Source organism: Bombyx mandarina, chromosome 20 (assembly GCF_030267445.1).
Source record: "Bombyx mandarina strain Sakado chromosome 20, ASM3026744v2".
NCBI classification, from domain to species: domain Eukaryota; kingdom Metazoa; phylum Arthropoda; class Insecta; order Lepidoptera; family Bombycidae; genus Bombyx; species Bombyx mandarina.
This window is the reverse complement of record NC_143226.1, coordinates 6,395,283-6,422,545: the sequence shown is the minus strand read 5'-3', so window position 1 is coordinate 6,422,545 and position 27,263 is coordinate 6,395,283. Positions and strand designations below refer to the sequence as shown.

The following is a 27,263-nucleotide window of genomic DNA, read 5'->3' as shown; positions in this document are numbered from 1 at the left end:
ATCGATCGCAGGTGACAGCTTCAAAAAGTTACAGATTAATGACAATTCGATTCATTCAAGTTTCAAATTACAATACACTCAGAATTTCCTTCACCACGAAACTTCTTTGATGTTGCGATAAATTATAAATTAAAAACACGAGCCGAAACATCCTACAAATTTAATTAAAAATCTAGGGTATCTTGAAACTAATTTCCGGTGAAAAAAACAGTGCTACTCATTTTAAATACTTCAAAAAATTATTAGGTAAGTTTTCAGTGCGTTTTTGAAATGTAAGTCTTTCACGTTGCGTTTGTTTGAGTAAATGAGTAAAAAGATATTTTCTCGTTTGCGTCTTCAAACAAGCAATAAACCAAGATTCGTTGCTACAAGCTGTCAAATCTATAGCAAAACGCGGAATCAGTTTTCACATAAGATTTATGCCTTGACCTACCTACAATTCATTAACATATCATATGCTAAATACTTGCAAAAAATTTGTCTGCAGAGTTTTTGGAGTGTATTTGTTTTTTAATGTGATGTGTACATTGATTATTGCTGTAAAGAAATAACAATTTTATTTTGGGGTCTGAAACCTTGACTTCTGTGCCATGTTTCGTAACATAGATAGGAAAAAAATATCTAATATACAAGAACATTGGATGTTTATTTTAATTGGATTTTTATAATTTTCATTTAAAAATCAACATGAAAGTTTTTAAACAAAGTGATACTTTATGCTATTTAAAATTATATCAATGTATAAAACACTAAAAAAGTGAAAAAGTGAAGCTAAAGAAAAATATGCCAAGAAAAGTGATGTGACACTGTTGACTTAACCATGTTTTTAGCTCGGTCTACCAGACCGATGGCACAATTTGCCGCTCAAGCAGCACTGCGTTCTCGCTGGGGCTCTCTGATTGAGTCAACCAGCATCGACGTACCAGGCGAAGTTACAGATGGTGTCCGATCAGTAGTGGGATGGCTAAAACAGGCACAGTTTTGATTTAAAACTCTATAATTGTTGTTTAGTCTTGGCTATTATGTTGGGAATGGCTTGGTTTATTCTTGATGTTGTTTCTTTATTGAGAATCATCAATCAATACATTACAACTATAACTTTGAGAATTAATCATAAATAAACAAAACCCAGCACTTAAATTAAACATAAAATAGTAAATAACAAAGCAGTATTTATGAATTTAAAAAATATTTAAGTTAATTATTTTTAAATTCTGCATTACTCAATTCAATCTACTACTACTGCTAAGGCACATAGACCTCATATCTAACCTTATCTGTGGCACCCGCACAACTTCTCTGAGCTAAGTGGTTAGGTCATATAATTTTAAATATCGATTCTCAATACAGAAACAGATTCTTAGATTGATGTTGTAGATAATTTATGAATATATTTTTAAAGAACCACAAATATTGTTTCATTGAAGCTTACTGTGTCAGTATATTACTTAGTAGCACATAATTTAATTATCTGATTTATTGTATATATGTTACCGGAAATGTATGAAATCAAGGAATTGTATACAAATCCTAGGAAATGTGTACAATTCCGATACTATTTAGGAAATGTATAAAATATTGTTTGAAAAACTATTTAATGTATAGATATCCTAGGAAATGTATAAATTTCCTCGGAATTGTATATAATTCCAATATCGTATTAGGAAATGTATAAAGTAAATGCTTTCTGTAATAAAACACATTGTTAATTATATTTTTTTGTCATACCGTAAAATAATAATAATATATTCATATTATCTTACTAATTAAAACTTCTAAAATTAACTATCTATTAACTTTTAACGTATCACAAAATCAACTTATATTTATTCTTATAAAATCAAATTTTCATTTGGCAAGTAATCAGTCTGGTAATTAAGTAATTATAAATGTCAAAGTATAAAAGTAAATCTTTATATTATATTACTTTGTCAGTCCATATAGCTATTTATTTTTGCAGGGTAAGCTCGAATGGCATTTGGAAGTACATAGTACTTTATTTTTAAAACACAGACATCTTGATGTAGCACAGTTTTTCTTGCAAAGGCACTTCTTAAATCCCTGGCCGGTTCCAGTGGATTGCAAGATTGCAATTTGCATTTGAAAATTTGAAAATTTATTGTACGTGCGTAAAAACATTGTAGAATTCCCCAGAGTCTGCGATTTGCATAATGTGAACACTAGGAACAAACATAGGCTTGCGTTGCCGGCGGCTCGAATTAAGAAAATAAGCAACTCTTTCAGGGGGCTGGGTGTACAGCTTTTCAACAAGATCCCACAAAACGTTCAACTACTACCTGTTCATAGATTTAAGAAAACTGTCAAGGAACGTTTGTGCAACAAGGCATATTATAAAGTTAAGGATTTTTTACTAGATGGCACTACGTGGGAATGAGGCGTTCGCTCCTGGCCTTTTCATTTTTCATTATTATTATTATTTATTTGAATTGTATTTTTTTGACTTGTTTTTTTGTATACTGTAAATATGTTTTCTTGTTTAAAAAAAAAGAAAATAGTTGAGAAAATACAAAAAAAAAAAAAAAAGCCCGCTGAGTTTGTTTCGCCGGTTCTTCTCAGGACTGTGGCTTTTTTTGGAACCGGTGGTAGAGTTAACATTTTCTTTTACATTTTGACATTCAACAAGTGTGTTTTTGATGACATCCAAGTTGAAATAAATGATTTTGAATTTGAATTTGAATTTGAATTTCCTAGGAATTGTATACAATGACGGATTACATACATTTCCGGTAACATATACACTGATTTAGACATGACAAGTTTTTCTCCATATGTGTAAACATGGTCGTGTTAATTTTGTTTGGAATTGTATTCTGTACTTTTTAGTATTCCATGGTCACCATTTCTGTCCATGCGTATGCAAGTATCAATAAAATCATTAGTAAACTTTGTAGAAAATATTTTTTTGTGAACAAAGTAACTGGTGTTATTATCAGCCATTGTGAGTTCTACTTTGCATTTCCAACTCCGCAGACAGCATTCATGCTTTGTACTCTATGAGCGATGGTAACCATCTAATAAGTGGTGGATCGTGAGTGCTCATTAATTCCTCCCGGTCACCGTTCTCACCCAGTGTTAGCAAGGTTTGAGCCCCAAGAGCTCACCTACACACTATGATAACGCTGATATAGCTTCTCAAGGCTATCAGAATAGAAAAAAAAAAGATTTCTTACAAAGGGCATCTAAAATACTAAATTATTAAAAAAGCTATAAAATATATCATTAAAAGCTATAAATTTTCACATTATTGTTACTGTTGAATAATGCATGACATTCTACTATACACATTGTTTTATCATTGCACATGCACAAGTAGTTTGACTATGTCATCGTCATTATATCCTTAAAGCTCCCCAAGACTTTATTCGTATGTAACTACAGAAAACATGAACAGGTCAACAAACAGTAGGCATCAGGGAAGTTTTTTAGCGAGCATACTCCAACAAGGTCATAACTCTTATAATATAAAAATAACGTTTCTATAAGAACTCCATTCACTGTGGGAATGTTAACAAGTTAGTCTTAAATTAGTAAAAAATTAAGAAAAAATGTTGAATTAGCCGTCTATGTTTCTACTGTTGCCGATGTTTGAGTTTTTTTTTTTTTTATTGCTAGGGAGTGGGCGAGCTCACAGGCCACCTGGTGTTAAGTGGTTACTGGAGCCCATAGACATCCACAACGTAAATGCGCTACCCACCTTGAGATATAAGTTCTAAGGTCTCAAGTATAGTTACAACGGCTGCCCCACCCTTCAAACCGAAACGCATTACTGCTTCACGGCAGAAATAGGCAGGGTGGTGGTACCCACCCGCGCGGACTCACAAGAGCTCCTACCACCAGTAATTACGCAAATTATAATTTTGCGGGTTTCATTTTTATTACACGATGTTATTCCTTCACCTTGGAAGTCAATCGTGAACATTTGTTGAGTACGTATTTCATTAGAAAAATTGGTACCCGCCTGAGATTCGAACACCGAAATTTATATAGATATCATACGAATATCTTAAATACGATTTTTTTTTTGTTGAAGGGTGATTTGTAATCTGTGTTAACACAAATAATACTTTTTATCATAATGAATGACATGACCTGGACGACGCACAGTGGGACGAAACTATGATTTTAGTGACTTATGGACCAACTTTGTATTTTAACATTTTTCTATATGTGGATACATAGAGCTCGTTAATCATAATAATTATTGTTTTGGGCAAAAATTACAAAGATTTATAATTTGGGCAGAAAAATGTGTTTTGTGATTTTTTTGTATGGAGCAGATCAAATTAAATTAAATTCCTGCTAGGTACTGTGTATACCTACTAGAATAAATACAGCAGTGTGTTTGCAGGTTCGTAAAGTCGGGTACCAATCGATCTACAAAGAGACTGGTAGTTTGGGTCTTGAGAGAGGTCTTTAACAATGGCCTGGCTATGTTTTTTTTTTTTTTTTTTTATGATTGAAACTTTACTGGTGGCCCGAAGGCCTTTCCAGTTTCACCAGGACAGGTGGGCGAGCAAAGGCTCAGCCAAGAGGGGTGGGATTTTCTAACAACTGCCCGAGCGCCTCCGAAGGAGACCTAACAACTCAAGAGCAATAGTTTCGCGAATGAATCTACTACCGGATCGGAATCGCGACCCGCTGAGAAGATTCGGCGAGAAACTCAGCGGGCTGATGCATGGGTTAGGTTGCACGTCGACCTCTTTGTCGAGTTCGACGAGTACGGTTACCGGGGTCCCTAAGCCTGCCCCTAGTATTAGAGCTGAAGGCATCTAATGCAAAGGTTATTGGATCTGATGGATCCGTAAGGACGTCTCTAGGGCGTCGACGGTGACTGGCTCCTGCATGATCAGGATTTGGGGAGTAGTCAGCGGCGGCAACGATAAGGCGATTATCATGACGCATAGCCTTATCGAAGTATCGTTCCGACGCTGACTTCATGTATTTCCGAATTGATTCGAGGCCCAGGTCGTCGTGTAGGTCAACGTTCCTCACGAACCACGGAGCCCCGACAGCTAACCTGCAAAAGCGGGATTGTAGGGATTGGAGGGTGTCTATGTGTGTGCGGGCCGCGTGAGCGAACACCACACTCGCGTAAGTCATGAGGGGCCTTATGCAAGTTTTGTAAAGTGTCACCTTGTTCCGAAGGGACATTTTACTCCGCTTACAGATCATGGGGTAGAGTCTACCGAGAATAAACGCGGCACGGTCACGGACTGATTTTATATGCGGGCGGAATGTCATCGATGCATCCAGGGTAACGCCCAGGTACTTGACCTTCCTGGCCCAGGGTATGGGTTGTCTAAAGAGAGTAATCGGGGGTGTGAGATTCCTCCTCCTAATCCGGGAGGAAATCCGTGTGGAGCTTCCCCTCTGAAATAGCACCGCAGTACTTTTCGCTGGGTTGATGTCTATGCGCCATTTTCGGAACCACTGTCCTAGGGCTAGGGCTGCGCTCTGAAGCTTCTTCGCGATTAGGGACTTATTTCTACTAGAATAGTAAACAGTCGTGTCGTCGGCGAATAAAGCTAAATGGGTCGGCGGCGACCGGGGAATATCGTTGACGAATAAGCTAAATAGGAGGGGTGAGAGGACAGAGCCTTGCGGGACTCCAGCTGTGAGAGGTCGTGGGGAGGAGCGGGTTCCCTCGACTCGATATCGAAAAGAGCGGTTCGAAGCCTGGCTATGTCCCTCGCAACGCCATGTATGCAATGTGTTACCGAATATTTACTAGGATAACGATACTTTAAAAATTCTAACAGAAAATATATTGTATACTATAGTAGAATTATTTTGTCCGTGCAGTTTGGGTCATAAAATATAGCCCGCCTAGGGCGGTGAACATGTTGCGCGGGCGCAACGCCATTATCGATAACGACAAATGTGTCATCGAAGGCAAGTACACGGCGGCGGGGTGGTATACGAAGGGTGGTGAGACATTGTTATGTTAAGAGTCATTTGTACTTACCTGCAAATTATAGTACATTATGTCGAAGAGTAATGTGTTTTTATGCATTCGTTCTCTGAATTTCTTTAGTGACACAATGGCTGCTCCTTTGTTTTGTATCAAAACGGCAGAATTTATTCAAAATAATATTTGCACGTGTTGTATCAATAATATGTTAAAATTTTTCACTGAAATAAGAATAAATCCCGAAAATATACAAAGTGTTAATTTCTGCCGTTCTCGTTAACTTGCTGCGGCGATATGTCGTGTAAGTGTTCGATTAGTGATTCTTTCTTTCATTTTTATCACTAACCCACAAAATTACAAAACTAAATACACTATCGATAACGCTTATCGACAACAATAATGCGCATCCCTATGCCCGTCCATAAGGCTCGTGAGCGGAAGAGAGAGCGAAATACTCGCTTCACCGCTCCGATTTTTTATGACCCAAACTGCACGGACAAAATAATTCTACTATAGTAACAATACGCCATTTAGCTATATCTATAGTTTAGGCCAATCGTACATTCTAATTTTAGAGATATTAGGGAGTCGAAATTTCTAATATACTTGATTCAACATTTAAACAATTATACCTCTACAATTAATGGGTGTTTCCATTCTTTAAAAAAGAAATAGGAAGAATCTTGATACCGAGCTGTGCAGACTCATACAATTCGTCCTATGGCCAGTCTTAAACCCACAAAATATGCACAATATACCGCACACACGGTGCTATAAAGTTACTTATGCAATTTTTGTAATACTGAACCGAGTATGAGAAAATACATTTTTTAATAGTTACCTATTAGTGAGACGATAGAGATGTTTGCTTTTACTTATGAAGTTTTAAGTTGTGGTTTAAATATTATCATTTTATTTCTATAGCCTAGCAGAACTATATAAGAATTATATCTTTCTCCTGAAAAATTACATAATTTGCATAAGTGACGTTATCGCACCGTATGTGCGAATACTTTTGCAAGAAACCCATTACTGGTGGTAGGACCTGTTGTGAGTCCGCGCGGGTGGATACCACCACCCTGTCTATTTCTGCCGTGAAGCAGTAATGCGTTTCGGTTTGAAGGGCGGGGCAGCCGTTGTAACTTACTTGAGACCTTAGAACTTATATCTCAAGGTGGGTGGCGCATTTACGTTGTGGATATCTATGGGCTCCAGTAACCACTTAACACCAGGTGGGCTGTGAGCTCGTCCACCCATCAGCAATAAAAAATAAAAAAAAAATCTCATTGAATCTACGTAAACAGTTATTCGACGAATATATTATATAAACACAATTCGTGGTACGCTGTGATAACTGAAGCGTGAAAAAAACGAAATGTATAAATCGAAATACAGAAAAAAAAACGTCTGAAATACTTGGCAGACTATACTTTTCCGCAAGTACGATGACCTGTTATTTTTAGAGGTTATTTCATTTGTTTCAAATAAAACAGAATCTATATCAGAATCTATGTTTGAAGCCGCAGAACTATACAACCATGCAACGCGCTCGTGGTCCAACGTCCTATGACAACGCATTTGGGCTTACAGTTCTTAAGAATGTACTCAAAATTGAAACTTCTTCTTTTTCAACGCGTGTCCACCCAATGCTGAGTGTAGGTCTCCTCGAATGCACACCATTCTCTTCGGTCTCTTGCCTTTCTCATCTAATCCCTACCAACTACTTTGACCAGGTCATCGGTCCACCTCGTTCGCTATCTGCCCGCGTTACGACGTCCAGTACGAAGTCTCCACTCCACTTTGACAATTAACACTGTTAATAACGTAATTCTGAGCTGGAGTTGTTCGCTCGTCGACAAGCCCAACTATAGGTATTAAAATTATTCTTGGCTAATAATAGGAACAGCGTGAATGAGGACAACCTTAATCTGGAAACTGGTCATATGGTATGCCGGGAATTTCGCTATTTCTGTCTTAAGCTAAGCGTTCCAATTTAAAGAGTGGTACTTTTGTTCCTTAATTGCTGTCAAGATACCGACTTTAAGGTACTTACGATAAGCGTTAGCGTCTTGAAATCTGTAGCTAAGAGATTGGCTGTGCCCCTGGCATTGCTGAAGTTTACGAGGAACCGTAAACATTCACCATCAGAACAGCGGTGTGCTCGTTCTGTCTAGCATCGCAATGAAATAAATCTCATGCCTATGAGCTCCAGCAACCATTTGACGCTCACTCACAACATCTGACCATATTTGGAAAGAAAAATAACCAGTTTAGCAAAGCTAACTCTTAAATTGATCACAAAAACAACTTAACAGCAATTGCTCAGCTTAGGTGCTCAGCAAATTTGTAGCCACTTACAAAGGTATCTTACAGTATTTTGAAGCGCTACCCAACGCCGTATTTTATACTTTGCCACAGACACAGATTGTGAACAGTATAGTACACTAAGACTTGCGTGCTTTGCGTGATCTTGATGATTTGAAACTAACGTGGCCGTGATTCGGCCGAAGAAGATCGGCACATGCACGTATGATTGTACCAATTCTTTAAAACGATACACACCCAGAAATACAATGAAGCACTGGACAAAGTCAATAGAGTCGCGATCGCATCTATTTTTAACAATAAATTAGTAAACCCATAGATCTTTTTAAATTAGAAATTAGTGAAAGGTTAGGTAGGCAGCGGCTTGGCTCGGTAGGCAGCGGCTTGTCTCTGCCCCTGGCATTGCTGAAGTCCATGGGCGACGGTAACCACTCACCATCAGGTGGGCCGTGTGCTCGTCTGCCTACAAGGGCAATAAAAAAAATAAAATTTTTTTTTATGAAATCCCATGAGGATATGTCCACTATAGATGTAAAGCAAGCACATTGGTAGCTAGTTTTTTACTTAGTGCACGTTTTTGGGTCACAACAAAACAAACTTTAATTGTATGTAAATTGGATTTAAAATAGCTACACGTGGCCCCCCTGCAAGCAAGAGATAAATTGGCGTGACCTTCGTTCCGAGTCGGGGGACCGACCGTCAGACCTTGTGGTTATATGATTGTCGCATCATACGCTCAAAACTCGTAGAGAGGTATGCTGTACGCTAGAAGGATGTCTATATTAGCTTTACAAAAGCAGATAAGTGATGTGCGTTTACTACGTTTTATTAAAACTCAAGCTTAAAGTCCGTGGTTGTTTCGTCTGAAAACTTATAAACGATTCTTCCGTGATCGGTAATGGCATGTTTCTGTCATTGACATAGAAGCCCATGGAAGGCGGCGAGTGAAATTATTATTATTCAAAAGCTCACTTTGCGAATGCTACTCGATTAGCAAGTCTAATGACCTCAAACTCGATTGTTTTTACGAGGAGTTCCGTCACTCACATTCCAGGTTCTGTATCAGCTAAATTCGCTACCACGCTATTTTACTGTCATCAAAAGTGCACACGACCCCCAATTGTCGTAATGTTACCACAATTAATCCTAAAAGTTTCATTAATACACTCTTAAGAAGTCAAGTATATGTATAGCATGTCTATGGGCTGCTCCCAGACGACGCCCAAGTCCTTCAAGCCACTACATGTAGACAATCTTTAGCATAAAATGCATGATCTTTGTGATACAATGAAAGCTTTGAGGGGTCCCCGGCAAAGCATATCTACGATAAGTTGCACACTATGCACGCTCAACGGCAAACGAATAGCTTCCAAAGCTAGAAGCTAAAGCTGTCTATCATCCATTCCAAATACGTTAAGGTAACATATTAAGTAAATTTTCAGGCTTCACTCGAAGTGCGTCAAGTCGGAAGGCGTGCAGTGAACCAGCTCGCGGGCCGAGGGATGGGCGATGAGGTCATCATCATACACTTCAACGATGTTTACAACATTGAACCGACGACGAGTAAGTATTTTTATTAACGCACAATAAATAATGCGTATGTTGATATGGGAAACTGATATCCCGGTAGATGACGTTCGATTTTAGACCCAGGTGTCGGATTTTATATAACGAACAACTGAGAAAACTTCGTTTGGAACATCTGGGTCTGCAGAGGGACTTCGGTTCCCTCTGTATTTTGTACCGAATGTTCCATGGGGATTGCTCTGAGGAATTGTTTGAAATGATCCCTTCATCTCCTTTTTATCATCGCACCTCCCGCCATAGGAGCAGAGTTCATCCATATTATCTGGAACCGCTGCGTTCATCGACAGTGCGTTTCCAGAGGTCTTTTTTGTCACGCACCATCGGGCTATGGAATGAGCTCCCCTCTACGGTGTTTCCCGAGCTCTACGACATGTCCTTCTTCAAACGAGGCTTGTGGAGAGTATTAAGCGGTAGGCAGTGGCTTGGCTCTGCCCCTGGCATTGCTGAAGTCCATGGGGGACAGTAACCACTCACCATTAGGTGGGCCGTTTTTTATTTTTATATACTCGTTTTTATATACCGTATACTCGTCTGCCTACAAAGGCAATAAAAAAAGAAAAAAAAATCATGATTCCTCATTTGCACAAGCCAATAACTGCATCTCCTTTACAAACCTCAGTACGGGAGTGGAATTGACCAGATTTCGCTGTAAACACATGCGTCTAGTAAATGATCTATTTCGCCAGTTACTACGAACTCACATCAGTGTGCTTAGTGCGAGTTTTTTAACTTCTCGACCGCGTAAAAGTTAACTCAGATTTGTATGGAGTTGCAACAGTCTCCCTACGTTTGCCGCTAGTGGCTCTGTTCCAACTCCATACAAATCTGAGTTAACTTTTACGCGATCGAGAAGTTAATGAACTCGCACTAAGCACACTGATATGGCTTCGTATTCATCACATAGAATGTTCCAAAAAGGCTTATGAGAGTTACGGTAGACATTGGCGCAGCTCTGTCCTCGCGTTACCTATGTGGGCGATGGAAACTAGTTTGCCTATTGAGGAAATAAAAAAATAAACAAGTATTGACATGTTCTGTTGTTAGAACAGATCCAGCTCCGAAGCGTTGCGTGATTACAAATTATTTGTATTGCTCGTAAGATTTATTTAATTTAAAGATAGATTTATTAATTTTTTATTTATTTATTGCTTTCATAGGTGGGCGAGCTCACAGCCCACATGGTGCTAAGTGGTTACTGGAGCCCATGGACATCTACAACGTAAATGCGCCACCCACCTTGAGATATAAGTTCTAAGATCTCAGTATAGTTACAAAGGCTGCCCCGCCCTTCAAACCGAAACGCATTACTGCTTCACGGCCGAAATAGGCAGGGCGGTGGTACCTACCCACGCGGACTCACAAGATGTCCTACCGCCAGTAAACTTATTTGAAAAAAATTATTTTAAACTTATTTGATTTATCTGAAAAGATTTTCAAAAACGCCCTAAACTGACGCTGTGGTTCAATTTGATGATAATGAAGTTCATTAGGGGAATCTCCAGCTGGTAAGATAGTTCGCTTGCGATCCGGCATAGACGGGACCACAATCGTGCCTATCGATTCCACAAAGCCATATTAACTTACGTTCAGGAGGACAACAGAACTAATTTAATTGGGACTCTTAATTTTATGTCTCAAAACTGGCTGCGAAATCCAAGCCAAGGGGGATGTGAATTAATTTGTCTTTATTAAACAAAATGAGTATGTAAGAAATAAATTTAATTTTTGTATATTTTATTCGGTCTACGAGAAAAGTAGACCTAATTTGAAGTACTTTTACGGTCCAATTTTGCGCTTTTTACTTTTCATACGTTTCAAATACCGACTGAGGTGTTATTTATAGACATTTCAATAATGTTCTTATATGCTCATGTCCCCAATATTCAAACGTGATATTAAACCGTAATATAAATAAATAATAAATAAATATTTACTAACAATCACGCCACGTTAACTGGTCCCGTGGTAAGTTCGTAAAGAACTTGTGTTACAGGTACCAGATAACGGAAATAAATGTAAGATTTTTATTATACACATACATATATTTAAGATACATCCTTAACCCTGGAAAAGACATTTATATTTATCATACAAATATCTCTCCTTGTGGGATTCGAACCCGCGACCCCCTTGTGTAGTGACCATGTCACTTACCACTACACCAGACGGCCATTAAGTGTAAAAATGTAAAAATTCCTATAGGAGTCTTTCAATAACGGTCACAATATAGTTGTCCGGAACTTGAATTCTAAGATTACTCTTATAAATGTCTTAAAAAGCGCTACAGATTTATGTCGGGAATGACCAATTCTAGAAAAGCCACGGCTAGAAGCTATTATTCCAGTCGAGACCGAAATAGACCATAAATCTTAAGTGAAGTCGCAGTTTTAAAGTAAACCAACTTCCCCGTCATTCAAAGCATTACTGCTTCACGGCAGTTTTTAGTTTTAGGCAGAGTAGTTTTGATTACATACTCGTATATGTTTGTATGTAAAAAGGTATATATTCTGGTTAAACGCGTTACGTCAAGGTAATTGACATTCCTTAATTAGACGTAGCTGTCGTAGTGAATATGTAATTAGCGACGTGTACAATAACTAGGCAACTCATGTGTTTTTTTGGGCCAGTTGACTTTTTTTTTGTTGAAACGCGAGTTATTTTTTATTATTGCCGTTGTAGGTAGACGAGCATACGGCACACCTGGTGGTGAGTGGTTACCGTCGCCCATGGCCTTGAGCATGCCAGGGGCGGGGCCAAGCCGCTGCCTACCGCTGTTAAGATTCAAAATTCTTGTATTATCATCAAAGGTAGCTTAGTCCAGTCCAGACTTTAGTAACCAAAGAACCACAGCCGCTCACACATCAATCACACAACAGACATAAACAGATGAGCTGCTGTATAACCAATAAGGACTTTTAAGTACCCTATAGAAGGACATAGCGTGGTAGCAACACCGCTGAAAGGTACTTATTCTAGATCCGGATGATACGTAGCGAAAATCGTCTCTAGAAATATGCTGTATACGGCTACGTCTCCAGAGAATAGGCATGATATAGGCACCATATGGCGAACTGTGAGATTGTCAAAAAGGGACAACGAATCTTGCCACATAGATACAGAACTGACACATCTGTTAAACGGAGAAAGCAGTTGTGACCTTAACACTGTAGGTAGAAGTGGCTTTATCTATGGTGCAGGGTGTGGTCGTGGCGGCTTTAGGGAGCGCCAGCCTAGGCACTTTCAATACGCCCGTTACATTTGTACCTATTGCATTTTGATCGTACTCTTACTAGAGGGTGCTAAGGTGACTGCACACAGGCGCTGCACAGGCTTTTCCCTGCACGTGTCCAAAGGCACGCACAAGAATTGCATAAATCTTGATAATCAAACAAAAAACAACTGATATACATCTAACAAAAAGGCTTTGTACAGGGAAAAGCTCAAATATATTAAGGACTACTTCAGTATAAATTGAATACATTGTTCAAAAATTATCCTTGTTATTTTAAACCGACTTCAACGAGGAGTTTCTGAATTCAGAGCGTATGTTTTTTTTTATAACGCTTAATTTATGAAGCGAATCCCTTTTGTGTTTTGTTAAGTAACTTCCATTGTTCCATCTAGTGTTCGTTGACTCGTTTTACCATTCTCGACGCTTCTACGACCCCGGATCTGACTAAGACAGCTGTGAAACAAATATTAATCGCTTCATTCCAGCCACGGAACCAGTGGGGGGTGCACTGAGATTCAGTACGGCTGTCAAAGCGTTGCAGCATTTGAATCCTCTGGTGTTATTCAGTGGGGATGTTTTCTCGCCCAGCATGTGTAAGTGTATTCAAAAATATTTTGTTTAAGTAAAAACTGGATTTGCATTGAAAGGAACGTATGCTCCTATTTATTTGGATATGGATACTGGAGCAAATATGTACATACCATACGATCTACATAGATATAAATATAAAAAATCGGTTTAAAATTCATTATTAAAATAATTGTCAATCCTTTAAAGCCACATTATAGCCATATGCTTTCTTATTTAAAAATTACAATAAAATTAGTTTCAGATTTGAAACAGGGGAATACGAAATTTCTATAGAATATTGTTATACATAGATGACCTTGCATTATCTGTTAATATGCAACAGTCAGGTTGAGGCAGCTATAGGCTCAAGAGTTTTCGCACTCATATTTTTTGATACTGCCATAATTATATCCAGTCCATATTTCAAAGGGAATAAATGCATAGGTGTGTTTTGTAAAGACACATGGCTATAAAGACCCTGTTTGGTTTCTATTTATATCCCGCCTATTTAGGCTTCCAAATCACTTTATTTTACAGTTTGATTATACTTAATTTGTGAATCAAGACAAAAAGTAATAATGGTGGTAAATGAATACCAATTATTTCGAGCGAGCGTTATGTTGATGGACGTTTTCATCCACAGTGAGCACGTTCACGAAAGGGGAACAAATGGTTCCTGTGTTGAACGAAATAGGAACGCAATGTGCCGTGTTCGGGAACCATGACTTCGGTAAGTCATTTTACAGCAGACGCAACCAGTTGCTATGAAGCCTAGTGTTTGTATTATGAGATATCTGATGGAGCACAACCCACAGGAGTAGGAAGTGGACGCGATCGACTACATAGGGAACTGCCACTCTCCACCAGTCGGAGATCCAGAGGAAGACCAAACGAGCAAGAAAGTGTAGTGCTAAATATTAACGGAAATTGGTTAGAACGAGTTCTCGAGTCAAAATCATGAACATATCAAAGTTAAAGCGCCACTAAACTACCACTGTCTATTAGTCAAGTTTAAAATACTGATTTAAACCATTTGTGTTGCCAGATTTCGGTCTAGAAGTCCTGTCCGGCTTAGTAGCCCAATGCAAGTTCCCATGGTTAATGTCCAACGTGATTGACAACGAGACTGGTAGACCTCTCGGTGATGGACGAATAACGCACCCTTACATCGCTAACGGACACAAGATCGGCCTCATAGGTCTCGTGGAACAGGTAAACGTTCTTTGAGGGTAGTTGCCACAGTTGGACCAACCTATGATGACCCGTTCACTTTTTAGAGTTCCATTGACCATACGGTATGTCACAGATATATTGCTCTAAATAATTGAAATTGAAAGTAATAATAATGATTTGAGAATTCGCTCTTATGATCAAGATGGGTGACGACTTATAGGCTGTGATATCTGTGGGCTCATACCCACTAAATATCATCTCGGGTGTAGGCAGCGGCTTGGCTCTGCCCCTGGCATTGCTGAAGTCCATGGGCGACGGTAACCACTCACCATCAGGTGGGCCGTATGCTCGTCTGCCTACAAGGGCAATAAAAAAAAAAGTGTGCTTACCGACATAAAAAAAAAACTTAAATCCGGAATCTTAACTTCTCATGTAGGTCATTGACCCCGCGTGTCATCTAAATATTTGTAATACATTGCTTGCATTATTAAAAAAATATTGACCACAATGCTACTACAAACTAAACTTTATTGTTACTCTATAAATTCGAGATTCGACTAACGGTGCGCAGCGGCTTGGCTCTGCCCTTGGCATTGCTGACGTCTATGAGCGATGGTAACCACTCACCATCAGGAGGGCCGTGTGATCATCTGCCTATACAGCTATAAAATAAAATTGAAATTTGCTACAGAGCGCTACCTTGTATAAACAGAAGCTAAACGGTGAATGTATGTTTGTGAGCATTGTGTCTTCCACAGGAATGGCTCGAAACCCTGGCCACCATCAACCCTGAAGAGGTGACTTTCATAGACTTCCTCCAGGCTGGATCGAAACTGGCTTCGCAGCTGAAACAAGAGGTAACTCCTGTCTTTTATTTTAACAAGCGTAGATTCAGTTAGAACAGCTAGGGACTCGATGAGTGAAAAGAGACAAAAATATAAATATATAGGACTGAGTCTGCGAGAACCGAAATCTTGTAGTGTAGTTTTTTTTTGGCCACCTTTTGCCAATAGCCTGGAGGAGCTCTTCTGGCTTCACTTGACTCACGGAACTCTTTTTACTGATGGTAGAACCTCTTGTGAGTTCGCACGGGTAGGTACCACCACCCTGCCTAATTCTGCCGTGAAGCAGTGGTGCGTTTCGGTTTGAAGGGCGGGGCAGCCGTGGCAGAACTTATATCTCAAGTGGGTGGCGCATTTACGTCGTAGATGTCTATGGGCTCCAGTAACCACTTAACACCAGGTGGGCTGTGAGCTCGTCCACCCATCTAACAGATTTGGAGGACTTGCTAAGATCTCCTCCAGGAGGAGCAGTGCTTCACTGAATCTACCACCGTATCGGATTCGCTTTGGAGATCCGGTGAGGAACTCAGTGGATTGGCGTAGGTAACGTACAATGATTGTTTGTTCCAGGGCTGTGAGTACGTAATAGCTTTGACACACATGAGAACGCCGAACGACATTAAACTGGCCGAGGGCTGTCCGGACATCGACCTCATACTCGGCGGACACGACCACGTCTACGAGGTCCTTGAGGTTAGCGCACTGAACTCGTCGGTTTTGAGGCATGGACATCACTAGACTCTAACCTAAACATCAGCCCGCTGAGTTTCTCGCCGGACCTTCTCAGCCGGTCGCGATTTCGATCCGGTAGTAGATTAATTCGGGAAGCAGTTGCTCTTGAGTTGTTAGGTCTCCTTGGAGGCGCTCGGGCAGCTGTTAGCAAATCCCACCCCTCCTGGCTGAGCCCTTGCTCGCCCACTTGTCCTGGCGAAATTTGAAAGTGCTCCGGGCCACCGGTAATCCCTCAATCATTAAAAAAAAACATCGCTAGAAACAGCCAAACGCTGTCTACGGCTTTATAGGACCTAGAATACTGGTGGTAACGGCACGGGTAGGTACCACCAGCCTGCCTGGTGCTGTCTCATCTTGAAGAAGTGGTACCATAGCGTGGAGACTTCGACTGACTCGATAGTGCACTGATGGTGACTGTGGTGCCGAGGGTCGTGGGTTCGATTCCCGCATCAGGCAAACATTGTGTGATGAGTATGTTTGTTTGTTCTCTGTCTGGGTGATTATTATTTATATCTCCTCCTCCTCCGTGCGTCGTATTCCTCAGTTCTGAGGGTCGTGACCTTTACTGAGCACTTTTGTCAGGACTATGTTCTTCCATTCACTTCTATTATTTATATATGTATATATTTAAACGTATATAGGTATGTTCGTCAATCTCTGGTACCCATAACACAGGGAATCCTAAATTGGATCCGGATGACTGTGATTTGTTGCCAGCTATTTAAAAAATGAATATTTTAGATTTCGATCTCAAACTGACCGTCAGCATTTAAGTTGTCTATAGGCAACTTAGCAACAGATGGGAGCTTATTAATTCATCTCATCATAATAATATGACAAACTGGTTAAATTGATTTTAAGTCAAAATTGGATGCTTAACAAGACGATCTACCCGCAAAAAACTTTAATTGCAGATAAACAACACGTATATAGTGAAAAGCGGCACGGACTTCCGTCAGTTCTCCAAAATCAGCATATCGTTCAAGGGCGAAGCGCCCAAAGTGGAGATAACCGAAGTCCCGGTGACCAGCTCGTATCCCGAAGACGAGGTGCTCAAAGCTAAAGTGGAGAAGTACTCAGGTAAGGGCGGCCTCTTCGCACTGATGTGTTAGGGTCCATTACCATGTCCACAGCTCTCCTTCCCCTAGTTGTGGGGTGGGGGATAAATTTCTAGATTATAACTTTCTAAAGCAGGTCAATAAATATATAGTTTAAACTATATTTTTATATATACCAGTGTGTGAGTATGGATGTGTGGACGAGCTCACGGCCCACCTAGTGTCATGAGGTTACCGGAGCCCATGGACATCTACATCTTAAATGCCGCCTCCTACCCTGAAACATGAGTTCTAAGTCTTAGTTTGATAGTATAACGGCTACTTCACTATTAAAAACGAACTGCATTACTGCTTCACAGCAGAAACAAGCTGGGTGGTGGTACCTTTCCCTCATGGACCGCCAGCTTGTTGAGCCGTATAAGCAAAACTTAATTCGTAGTATTTTTCTTTTAGCGATGATCGAAGGTAAAATGGACGAGGTATTGGGCAAGTTCAGCGTACCGTTGGAAGGTCGTTTCTCGTACATCCGCCGCATGGAGTGCAACCTCGGCAACTGGGTCACGGACGTGCTGCTGGCGGCCACCGGGGCCGACCTCGTCGTCCTGAACTCGGGAACCTTCCGGTCCGACCAGGTCAGTAGCCAAGTGCAGACCGGACTCACTACGACCTCTTCAACTTAAAGCTCTTCGTCAATAAACAGAATAGTTCATTTTGAAGTCATAACTCACTGCTCGCTTGCCGTTAAAATGTACCTGTGGTCCATAGACATCATAAACTCGGGCAACAACACGCAATGGCAAGATGCTTATATCTGTTTTGACAATAATCTCAAGCAAGCGTAAAGTACGATAAGCTTTTCAATATTTTTGCATGGGTGAACGACTTCATGGTCCACCTGATGCTATGTGAGTACCGAACCTCCTTGAGACATGAGATCTAAGTATCAATTCAATAGTAAAACGCAGTTGCGTGCACGCACGTTCGAACACTTCGGACGGAACTGTATGACTGCTTTGCAGCAGAAATAGGCAGGATAATGATAGCTACCCGCGCAGCCCACCGATGCGCCCTACCAACAGTAACCACACCCTCCCATCTCAGGTACATCCAGCTGGCGACTTCACTTTACGCGACCTGTCCACCATTATACCGATGCGGGATCCGCTCGTGGTGGTGGAAGCGACTGGTGACGTCATCCTCCAGGTCCTGGAGAACTCTGTCAGCAAATATCCGAGTCTGGAGGGAAGATTCCCTCAGGTTTGTAAAAGTTACGCCGGATTTTCTAGTTAAAGGACTCGAAAAAACTATTTTATTATTATTTGTGGTCATATAGGTTAACAATGATTAATAGGTTAATATTAATAAATGCATCACTATGTCCTGCTAGTAAAGCGTACAAATATTAGCTGTAATTATAATCTACATACAAATATTAAACTTAAATTATAATTATTTAACTCTATTCTACTTTATCATCTAAATTATCTAATGTTATCGTTGACATAGTATAGTAAGCCTTATCTAATAAAAATGCTTGCAATTTTCGCTTCAAATCTTGTAAATCTACTGTCCTCAAAATGTTTATAGGTAGTTTATTAAATATTCTTGTTGACATACTAAAAAAACTCTTGTCATAAAGGGCAGCTCTATGAGGTAGCGAAGAAATCTTTAAAGCATCTTGCAAACACTTGTTTGTTCGTTTTGACAAAAATCGCTACCTCATAAATATATAAAGATTAACTTGTGTAACAATTAATGATTAACTTGAAGTTTCTGTGACTCAATATGTACGAAGCGCTCGTATTGTTAGGGCGATCCTCGGGCGAGTACCGATTTCCCTAACTGGATACGTCCTTGACGCCATATTCACAAACGACTTCCACGATGAAAGAATGAAGTCGCGTTATCAAAATCTAATCTTAGTGCCTGTGCTTCAGCTAAGGTCTCTCGTCCGCCGCTGTTACGCGGTATAGTTTCACTAGTGGTGTAGCAAGTGGAGTTGACCCTTTTACTGGTGGTAGGACCTCTTGTGAATCCGCGCGGGTAGGTACCACCGCTCTACGTATTTCTGCCGCGAATCAGTAATGCGTTTCGGTTTGAAGGGTCGGGGCAGCCTTTGTAACTATACCGAGACCTTAGACCTTATATCTCAAGGTGGGTGGCGCATTTGCGTTGTAGACGTCTATGGGCTCCGGTAACCACTTAACGCCATGGCCGTGAGCTCGTCCACCCATCTAAGCAATAAAAAATAATAGTTTAAAAAAACTAACAAAGTACGCTTTTATAGAAATACCAACTAAAAAATAAAAAAGCGTGGGATGCACGGCATCAGTAGTTATAAATATTTTATGAACAGATATGAGTAGAAAGGTTATTTTGATAATATCCTGAAAAGCACCTCACGCTTTTTTTACAATAATATTATTTTTCCTTACACTATTTTTAATTCAAATTTATTAAAATTTATGTTCTATTTTTTAGTTGGAGTATATTTTTATGTATGTGTTATATCAAATACGTGGTAGTGTGTGCAATGTTTTCTTTATTAATTTAATGTGTCTTTTATGCATTATTTTGCACTTTGCATTGTGCACTTCTACTCTATATTCTCTTATAAGTGTGGAAAATTTCATACTCCTCCGTCCGCGCAATTTTCTTAAAAAGGGATATAAAGTCTTCTGCTTCACGTATTAATGTATATAAATAATGCACCATAAGAGTCATCTTCCGTATCAACTCAAACTAATAAAAACATATTTAAAAAAATTAAAAACCCGATTGCTTTGTTGGCGCAGGTTGCCGGTGTCTCGTTCGCGTTCGACCCGTCGCAGCCCCCGGGGCGGCGCGTGGCCGAGCACGTGGTGAAGGTCGGAGACGAGTACCTGCAGCGCGCCCAGCGGTACCGCCTCGCCGTCAAGCAGTACCTGCGCGCCGGCAACGACGGCTACACCATGCTGCCCTCATGCAAGCTTCTCGTGAGTTGCACACACCACTACTTTTTGAAGTGACACTTCTAACGCGACTTCCAACAAGGTTGCGTTAAACGTTTAACGCTACCATACTAGAAACAGAGACCGAGAGTGAGTACTGCTGTTCCAATGACGACAGCACTGTCGAAGCGTATCTGTAATCCTGGTATACAAATTGAAGTGAAACTTCTAATGCGACTTCCGACAATGTTGCGTTAAACGTACAACGCTTCTGGGGAGGAGGATTAAAAGAGAGAGCGAGAGTGAATGCGCGCAGTATAACTGGTACAAGGCCAGCGGGAGCGTTAGCAACGAGTAGCGAGCAATGGTTTCTTCATGTAGTATTTAGAAAATAACATTTATTTTTCTTTCGATAACTTAAAATATATATAATATAAATGTTGAAGATGTCGCATCTCTTATACACAGCATTCCTTTTTACAAGAGAAATCTGATTTAAGGATGAAAAATGAAGAAAACCATAATACTACACAATGAAAAAGAAGTTTCACTTCATTCACGTGCACCGAGTTGCACGCGCACCGTTTTTTTTCCTACCTATTCTAGTAACCTCGAGGGGTTATTCTAGATTCACCGAACTAGTAGGTGAGCTCACGGGCTCAACCTGAGAGAATTTGCTAACACTAGCCCTAGCAATAACAGTACTTCGCTGAATCTACCACCGGATCGGAAACGCGGCCCACTGAGAAGATCCGTGATTGTTCCTCTATACGAGTAGAACAAATCGATTATTTTATTGTGAATCATTCGTGATTGTCCCTCGATACGAGTAGAACAAATCGATTATTTTATTATGAATCATTCGTAATTATCGCCGGCCCTAGGTATCGGAGGACATGTGCCCCGAAATAGGGATGGCGATACAGAACCACTTCGCTGCCATCAACGTGCGCACCGGTAAATCCAAACCTTCGAAGCACAGACAGTCGCTGGTCACGCTCAGCCGGAGGTAATGTATAAAAGTCGATCGAATTTTTTTTTATTGTCTAGATTGGTAGACGAGGTCACAGCCCACATGGTGTTAAGTGGTTACTGGAGCCCATAGACATCTACAACGTTAATGCGCCACCAGCACAGTTAAACGGCTGCCCCACCCTTCAGACCGAAACGTATTACTGCTTCACGACAGAAATAGGCAGGGTGGTGGTATCTACCCGCGCGGACTCACAAGAAGTCCTACCACCAGTAAATAATCCAGTAATCTCTCTTAAAATGTAAATTATATGCTTACGTCATACTTGTTGAAATTGAGGAATTGTTTAAGATGATACCATCATCTCGTTTTTACCATCGCACCTCGTACCGGACTAGAGTTCATTCATACTACCTGGAGCCACTGCGTTCATCGCGTGCGTTTCCAGAGATAATTTTTGCCACGTACCATCCAACTATGGAATTAGTTCCCCTCCACGCTGTTTTCCGAGCGCTATGACATGTCCTTCTTCAAACGAGGCTTGTGGAGAGTACTTAACGGTAGGCAGCGGCTTGACTCCGCTGAAATCCATGAACGACCGTAACCACTCACCATCAGGTGGCTACAAGGGCAATAAAAAAAAAAGTTAATAGAAGTTGTTTCGAAAACGTGAATTCTTGTCTGAAAATCTAAAACGAATTAGGATTATTGTTATTATTTTAGGAATCACCGTGTCTTCATTCTTAAGATCGCAAAGTAATAAACATACTAATATAAACCTTAATGCGACCAATTTAAAAGTCATATTAGGAGATGCTCATAGATATTTTAAGAAGATTCTTCTTCTTTGTCGCTTCCTCATGACTGAGGATCGTGACCACCTTGGCCCAGTTTTTGCACTAGCTTCCTCCAATGTTGCCTGCATTTGGCCTGCTTAATGGCGCCCGGGACGCTAGTGTTTGTGGCCTCCTTGACAATTTAAGAAGATTAAAGTGTGCTAATTTGTCAGAGACTATTTATTCACCGTCTACTGCATAGTAATAGTAGTGCTAGCTAAGCTGTCATTCCCGCACAGGCACAGCTTAGTAAAGATGCTCGATGTGAACGAGCTGGACGGGCCGCCTCCTCTTCGGAGAGCTTCGTCAGCAGCCGTGGAGCCCACTCCACACAGCGGTCATCACAGGTATTTATTTTTTTAAGGGAATTTCTGAAATGGTTACTAAGACCTTTAAGCCATGTCTTATTTTAATTTAATTTCGTATTTTTATAAAAAATTATAATATGGAGTGAAGTAAAATGAGATAATATGATATGGGATGAAATGAAATAATGGTCATTTACGACGATCCTAATATTATCGTTATATGTCAAAACTTATCTTGAAATTGTTGTTGGTGAGATTGAGGCATCTGTCAAATATCTGGATGGCTACCCGCCACAGGTGTCTTCGAGGTCTAACAGCCCAGGGGTATCAACTTCGAGAATGCAACAGAGCTAAAGTTATAAAACGCGGCAGACTTTACTAATGCTCCGGAAACATTCATTCGCGAAGCAGCTGCTTTTGAGTTGTTAGGTCTCCTTCGGAGGCGCTCGGACAGTTGTTAACAAATCCCATCCCTCCTGACTGAGCCTTTGCTCGCCCACCTGTCCTGGTGAAACTGGAAAGGCCTCCGGGCCACCAGTCATCCTTCAATATATAAAAAGCAACAGCTTAGATAGAATAATAGAAAAACAAATATGAAACCTATGTACATAAACAACTTAAATTATTACAGAATAAAAAAATTAAGCAAAGCAATAATGAACATCAAAGCCAAACAAGAACTAGATGTAGTCACTCGTATAGGAACATTACAAACTAATTTATTTATTGATTTACTTGCACCAGCAAAGTTATCATCAAAACAAAACATTGACAAATTGACAATAAGTACATGACAGATATCACCTCAATTACAGGTGCAATCGACAGTGCAATAGTTGACAACATCTTGAAATTATAAAAGTAAAAAAACAATGAGTACATAATTTTAAGAAATGTGATATCCAGAATAATACTTTTGTCACTAAGTAACAAAATATTTAATATCCACACATATTAGAAACTAGCCGCACTCGCCCCCTCGCTGGTCATTTGAAATTAACATTATTATTTATTGTCATTATTATTAGGGAGTCCAACGCTCATATAAATATTAGCCTATCCATTAAGTACATGTATTTTCTACATGGATACCAAGTTTCAAGCCAATCGGATGCACGGTTCAGTAGTTATAACAGAACATCCGTAAAAACCACTGTAGATTTATATATTAGTATAGAAAACTAAAATTTAATAAAACGAAATAAAAACTTAATAATTATGTAATAGTATTTTAATTTGCTCGCAAATAACATAGGTGATTAAGACCTGTCTTTCACGAGACATTGTCTCGACCCGGACGCCGGCTCCGTGGGACGTAACCCATTAATATGCTTCGTCCTGTTGTGATTTCAGGCTGACGAGGAGAGCGTCCCTGGACGACCTCGAGCAGCAATCCTGCGAGCTGGCCCCCAAAATAGAGAATAGAATCGTCGTCCTAGATAAACCAGAGGTCCGTATAGTGAATGGATTAAAACTGTAGGGTAGCCGGATATTCTCATTGGGTCGCGTTTCCGATCCGGTAATAGATTCAGGGAAACACTGCTCTTGCTAGGGCTAGGCTTGGCAATTGGTTGAGCCCGTTGGAATAGGTGGGTGGTGCGTTTACGTTGTAGATGTCCATGGGCTCCAGTAACCACTTAACACCAGGTGGGCTGTGAGCTCGTCCACCCATCTAAGCAATAAAAAAAAGGTACATACACCGCTTCTTTTTATCCTTGGCGGTGTTCAGACAATCTTACCAGCCGCTGTTACAGTTTCTCCTTGTCAATTGTCTCTAAGAATAAAGTCCACTGATCTTACTTACTAAACTACTACTATTTACTAAACGCTTTGTTCGTGTGTTCTTTTCTAACCATCGAATGGTAAACTGTCGACGTCGCCCAAAGCACGTCGTTACGGATCCTCCTGATCCATTAACGGTGCTTTTAAGCACCACAAGCACCAGTCACCGTCCTTGTCGAACCCGTCGCTTGCGACGAAGGGCTCGACGAGTGAATTAACCCATAGACACAGCCCAGAGTTTCTCGCCGGATCTTCTCAGTGAGTCGCGTTTCCGATCCGGTGGTAGATTCTGCTCTTGCTAGGGTCAGTGTTAGCAACACTCCGGTTTGTGCCCCGTGAGCTCACCTACAAACGTTAGGGTGAAGCTGAAATAGCCTCCAAGGCTATCAGCACAGGTAGGAAAAAAAACCTAACCATATGTGTCGAGAAAATATATCCATTTATTCCGCAGAAGCTTCAGGCCTTGCTCGCCGAGCGCGCCCGCTGGGAGTCCGATACCGTCATCAGGGAGGTGGAGGATGAAAACTCACCCTAAGAATTAGCACACCCATTATTCGGGTGTTTCATTTGGTACAGACATTTCATGTAATTTCGACATCTCGGTTTGCCGTCTCACTCGATTCTCGATATCGTGAGTATTCATTATCATTTCATCTAATAAGAAATGCAACACTCTGTATAAGGAGGTTTCGTTTGCTGTAATATTTACGTACATAAATATACTTTCGTAGGTAATCAGACTCTGTTGTCAATAGTGTATTAAATCTGAACTGTCTTCCGGAAATATAACAAGGTTGTGTTTACAAAATAACACACCCTGTACCAAACTCTCTCTTTGATGTTAACATCTCAAATATAAGAAATCTGAAGTTATATATTAATTAAATACAAATAAGATACAAAATGCAATACTCGTTGAAATACTACTTGTTTTTAAATAGCTTAGCTGTTTTTGTATTTATTCAGCATAAAGGGTGTTCGATTTTACTAAATATCAATGTCAGCTTATTTGCATATGCTTGAAGTTATATGTATTTGAATATGATGTTGAAATTTGAACTAACATACTTTTATATATTATGTCATCATCACCATGACTTATTTCTTCCCATTTCAATATTGAAAGAGATCTGTGTTAATAATCTTCCATCACTTTCACATTTTACGTGTGAAAATAGGATAGCATTGTCTTTTCTTCCCCTTAATAGTTTTATTACAATTTTAATACTCAGCTACACTCCTAAAAGATAATCTTTACGTTCGAATACGATTCTTTGCGATTTTCTTATCGATAATTCGAATATATGTTTGAATCGATATTTAACTACTCGAGATATTGAGTTATTATTACAAAAACAGAATCGATACAAAACTCACTATGATTATTCGAATATATCTTTGAATCGATATTTAACTACCCGAGATATTGAGTTATTATTACAAAAACAGAATCGATACAAAACTCACTATGATTATTCGAATATATCTTTGAATCGATATTTAACTACCCAAGATATTGAGTTATTATTACAAAAACAGAATCGATACAAAACTCACTATGATTATTCGAATATATCTTTGAATCGATATTTAACTACCCGAGAAATTGAGTTATTATTACAAAAACAGAATGAATACAATACTTAATATGATAATTCGAATATATGTTTGAATCGATATTTAACTACCCGAGATATTGAGTTACTATTACAAAAATAGAATCGATACAATACCTAATCTGAATGAAAATAGAAATATCATGATACAAAATATCGTTTTGTACTCGTACTAGTATTTAATACGCACTAGTGATCACTGTGACGCAATATTCACTTTGGATTGCTATTCGCTTCGTACAGTATAGCTTCACGCGCTTCGCACTCTTCATTTCAAAATTGACGTCGCTATTTACCCTCCCGTCTCTATAGGGGGCGTAACGGTCGAATTTATTTTGAAATAAATAATTTTCAGTGCACTCTCTACCTTTAGATTAGTTTTGATGTAGGGTAGACGCACCATTGCCTCTTTTTTCATTTAGGCCATTATCATACGTATTATTTAAGTAACAACTACCCTAAAAATGGTCGTATAATATCGATACAACCAATCTCTATCAAAGGAATCTACGTGCCTTTTATACTGTGCGCCTAGTAATAAAACACTAGTACGTCTAACACAACCCTGAATTAGGGCTGTACCAGAATAATTTTATTAATAAAACTTTTTTTTAATTAATCACAAAGAAACTTATTGTTGTATATGCTTTCAAAGCTTATTTTAGTTTTATGATTACGTATCTCATTCTCATCTAACCATATCATTTTTATGTCTAAGTTTTTAGCTTCAAAAGCACGTTTACTCTATTAAATAGTCTTTTTTTAATTAATATTTGTTTGTTAATTATTGTATAGACATTAATTAATATCATAGCTTACGTACACATAGGAGAATATTATTTTTAAATGGATAAAGACAATTAAAAATGAAGCCACAATATTTTCAGTGCCTTGCAGTTATTTTAGTACAGCGTATGTGCGTTTTGTAAGTTAATGATAAAGTACCAAAACCAAAAAATAAAATTACTTTTTTTTTCAATAATTTTTACACTTACATTTTACTTATGACTGTCAAAGGTCAATATTGATTCACTAACAGATAATTCACGCTTTTGTTATTAGGATCATCAGTGCCATGCATATATAATAATGTCATCCACATATAGCTGCCATTCGAAATATATCGAGGAGTGAAAGGCATAACATTAGTTTATGAGATATAACGCTAATACGCGACATTTATCTTTGTAATTAAAGGTCCGTTTTATTTGGTTATAAGCATCAACCGTTCGATGTTTTTAATTAAACTTAACAATTAACTTAACTCCATACGAATAGCTGAAGAAGTTTTTTTGTTATGATACTTTTTCCAAAATTTAAACTTTAAATGGCTCCGTGGTGGGTAGCCATCATAGAACGCAAGATAT

The 27,263-nt window shown here is 39.4% G+C and overlaps 1 protein-coding gene across 4 annotated transcripts; it reads left to right on the top strand.

The window, feature by feature from the left end:
- The first annotated feature begins 53 nt into the window (after positions 1-53).
- On the top strand, positions 54-27,263 carry LOC114248629 (uncharacterized). Of its 4 annotated transcripts, XM_028181936.2 has the most exons (16): positions 105-246; positions 831-973; positions 9,700-9,820; positions 13,562-13,669; positions 14,290-14,376; positions 14,692-14,858; positions 15,578-15,676; positions 16,232-16,354; positions 17,308-17,473; positions 17,905-18,083; positions 18,553-18,708; positions 20,247-20,426; positions 21,266-21,390; positions 22,430-22,537; positions 23,852-23,948; positions 24,732-27,263. In XM_028181936.2, exons 2-16 carry the CDS (start codon positions 848-850, stop codon positions 24,813-24,815), a joined length of 1,926 nt encoding a protein of 641 aa, XP_028037737.2. In that variant the 5' UTR covers positions 105-246; positions 831-847; the 3' UTR covers positions 24,816-27,263. The 4 variants fall into 4 exon arrangements, with proteins under 4 accessions (XP_028037745.2, XP_028037737.2, XP_028037731.2 ...); XM_028181944.2 differs by lacking the exon at positions 831-973 and having other exon boundaries at positions 54-246; XM_028181930.2 differs by lacking the exon at positions 105-246 and having other exon boundaries at positions 693-973.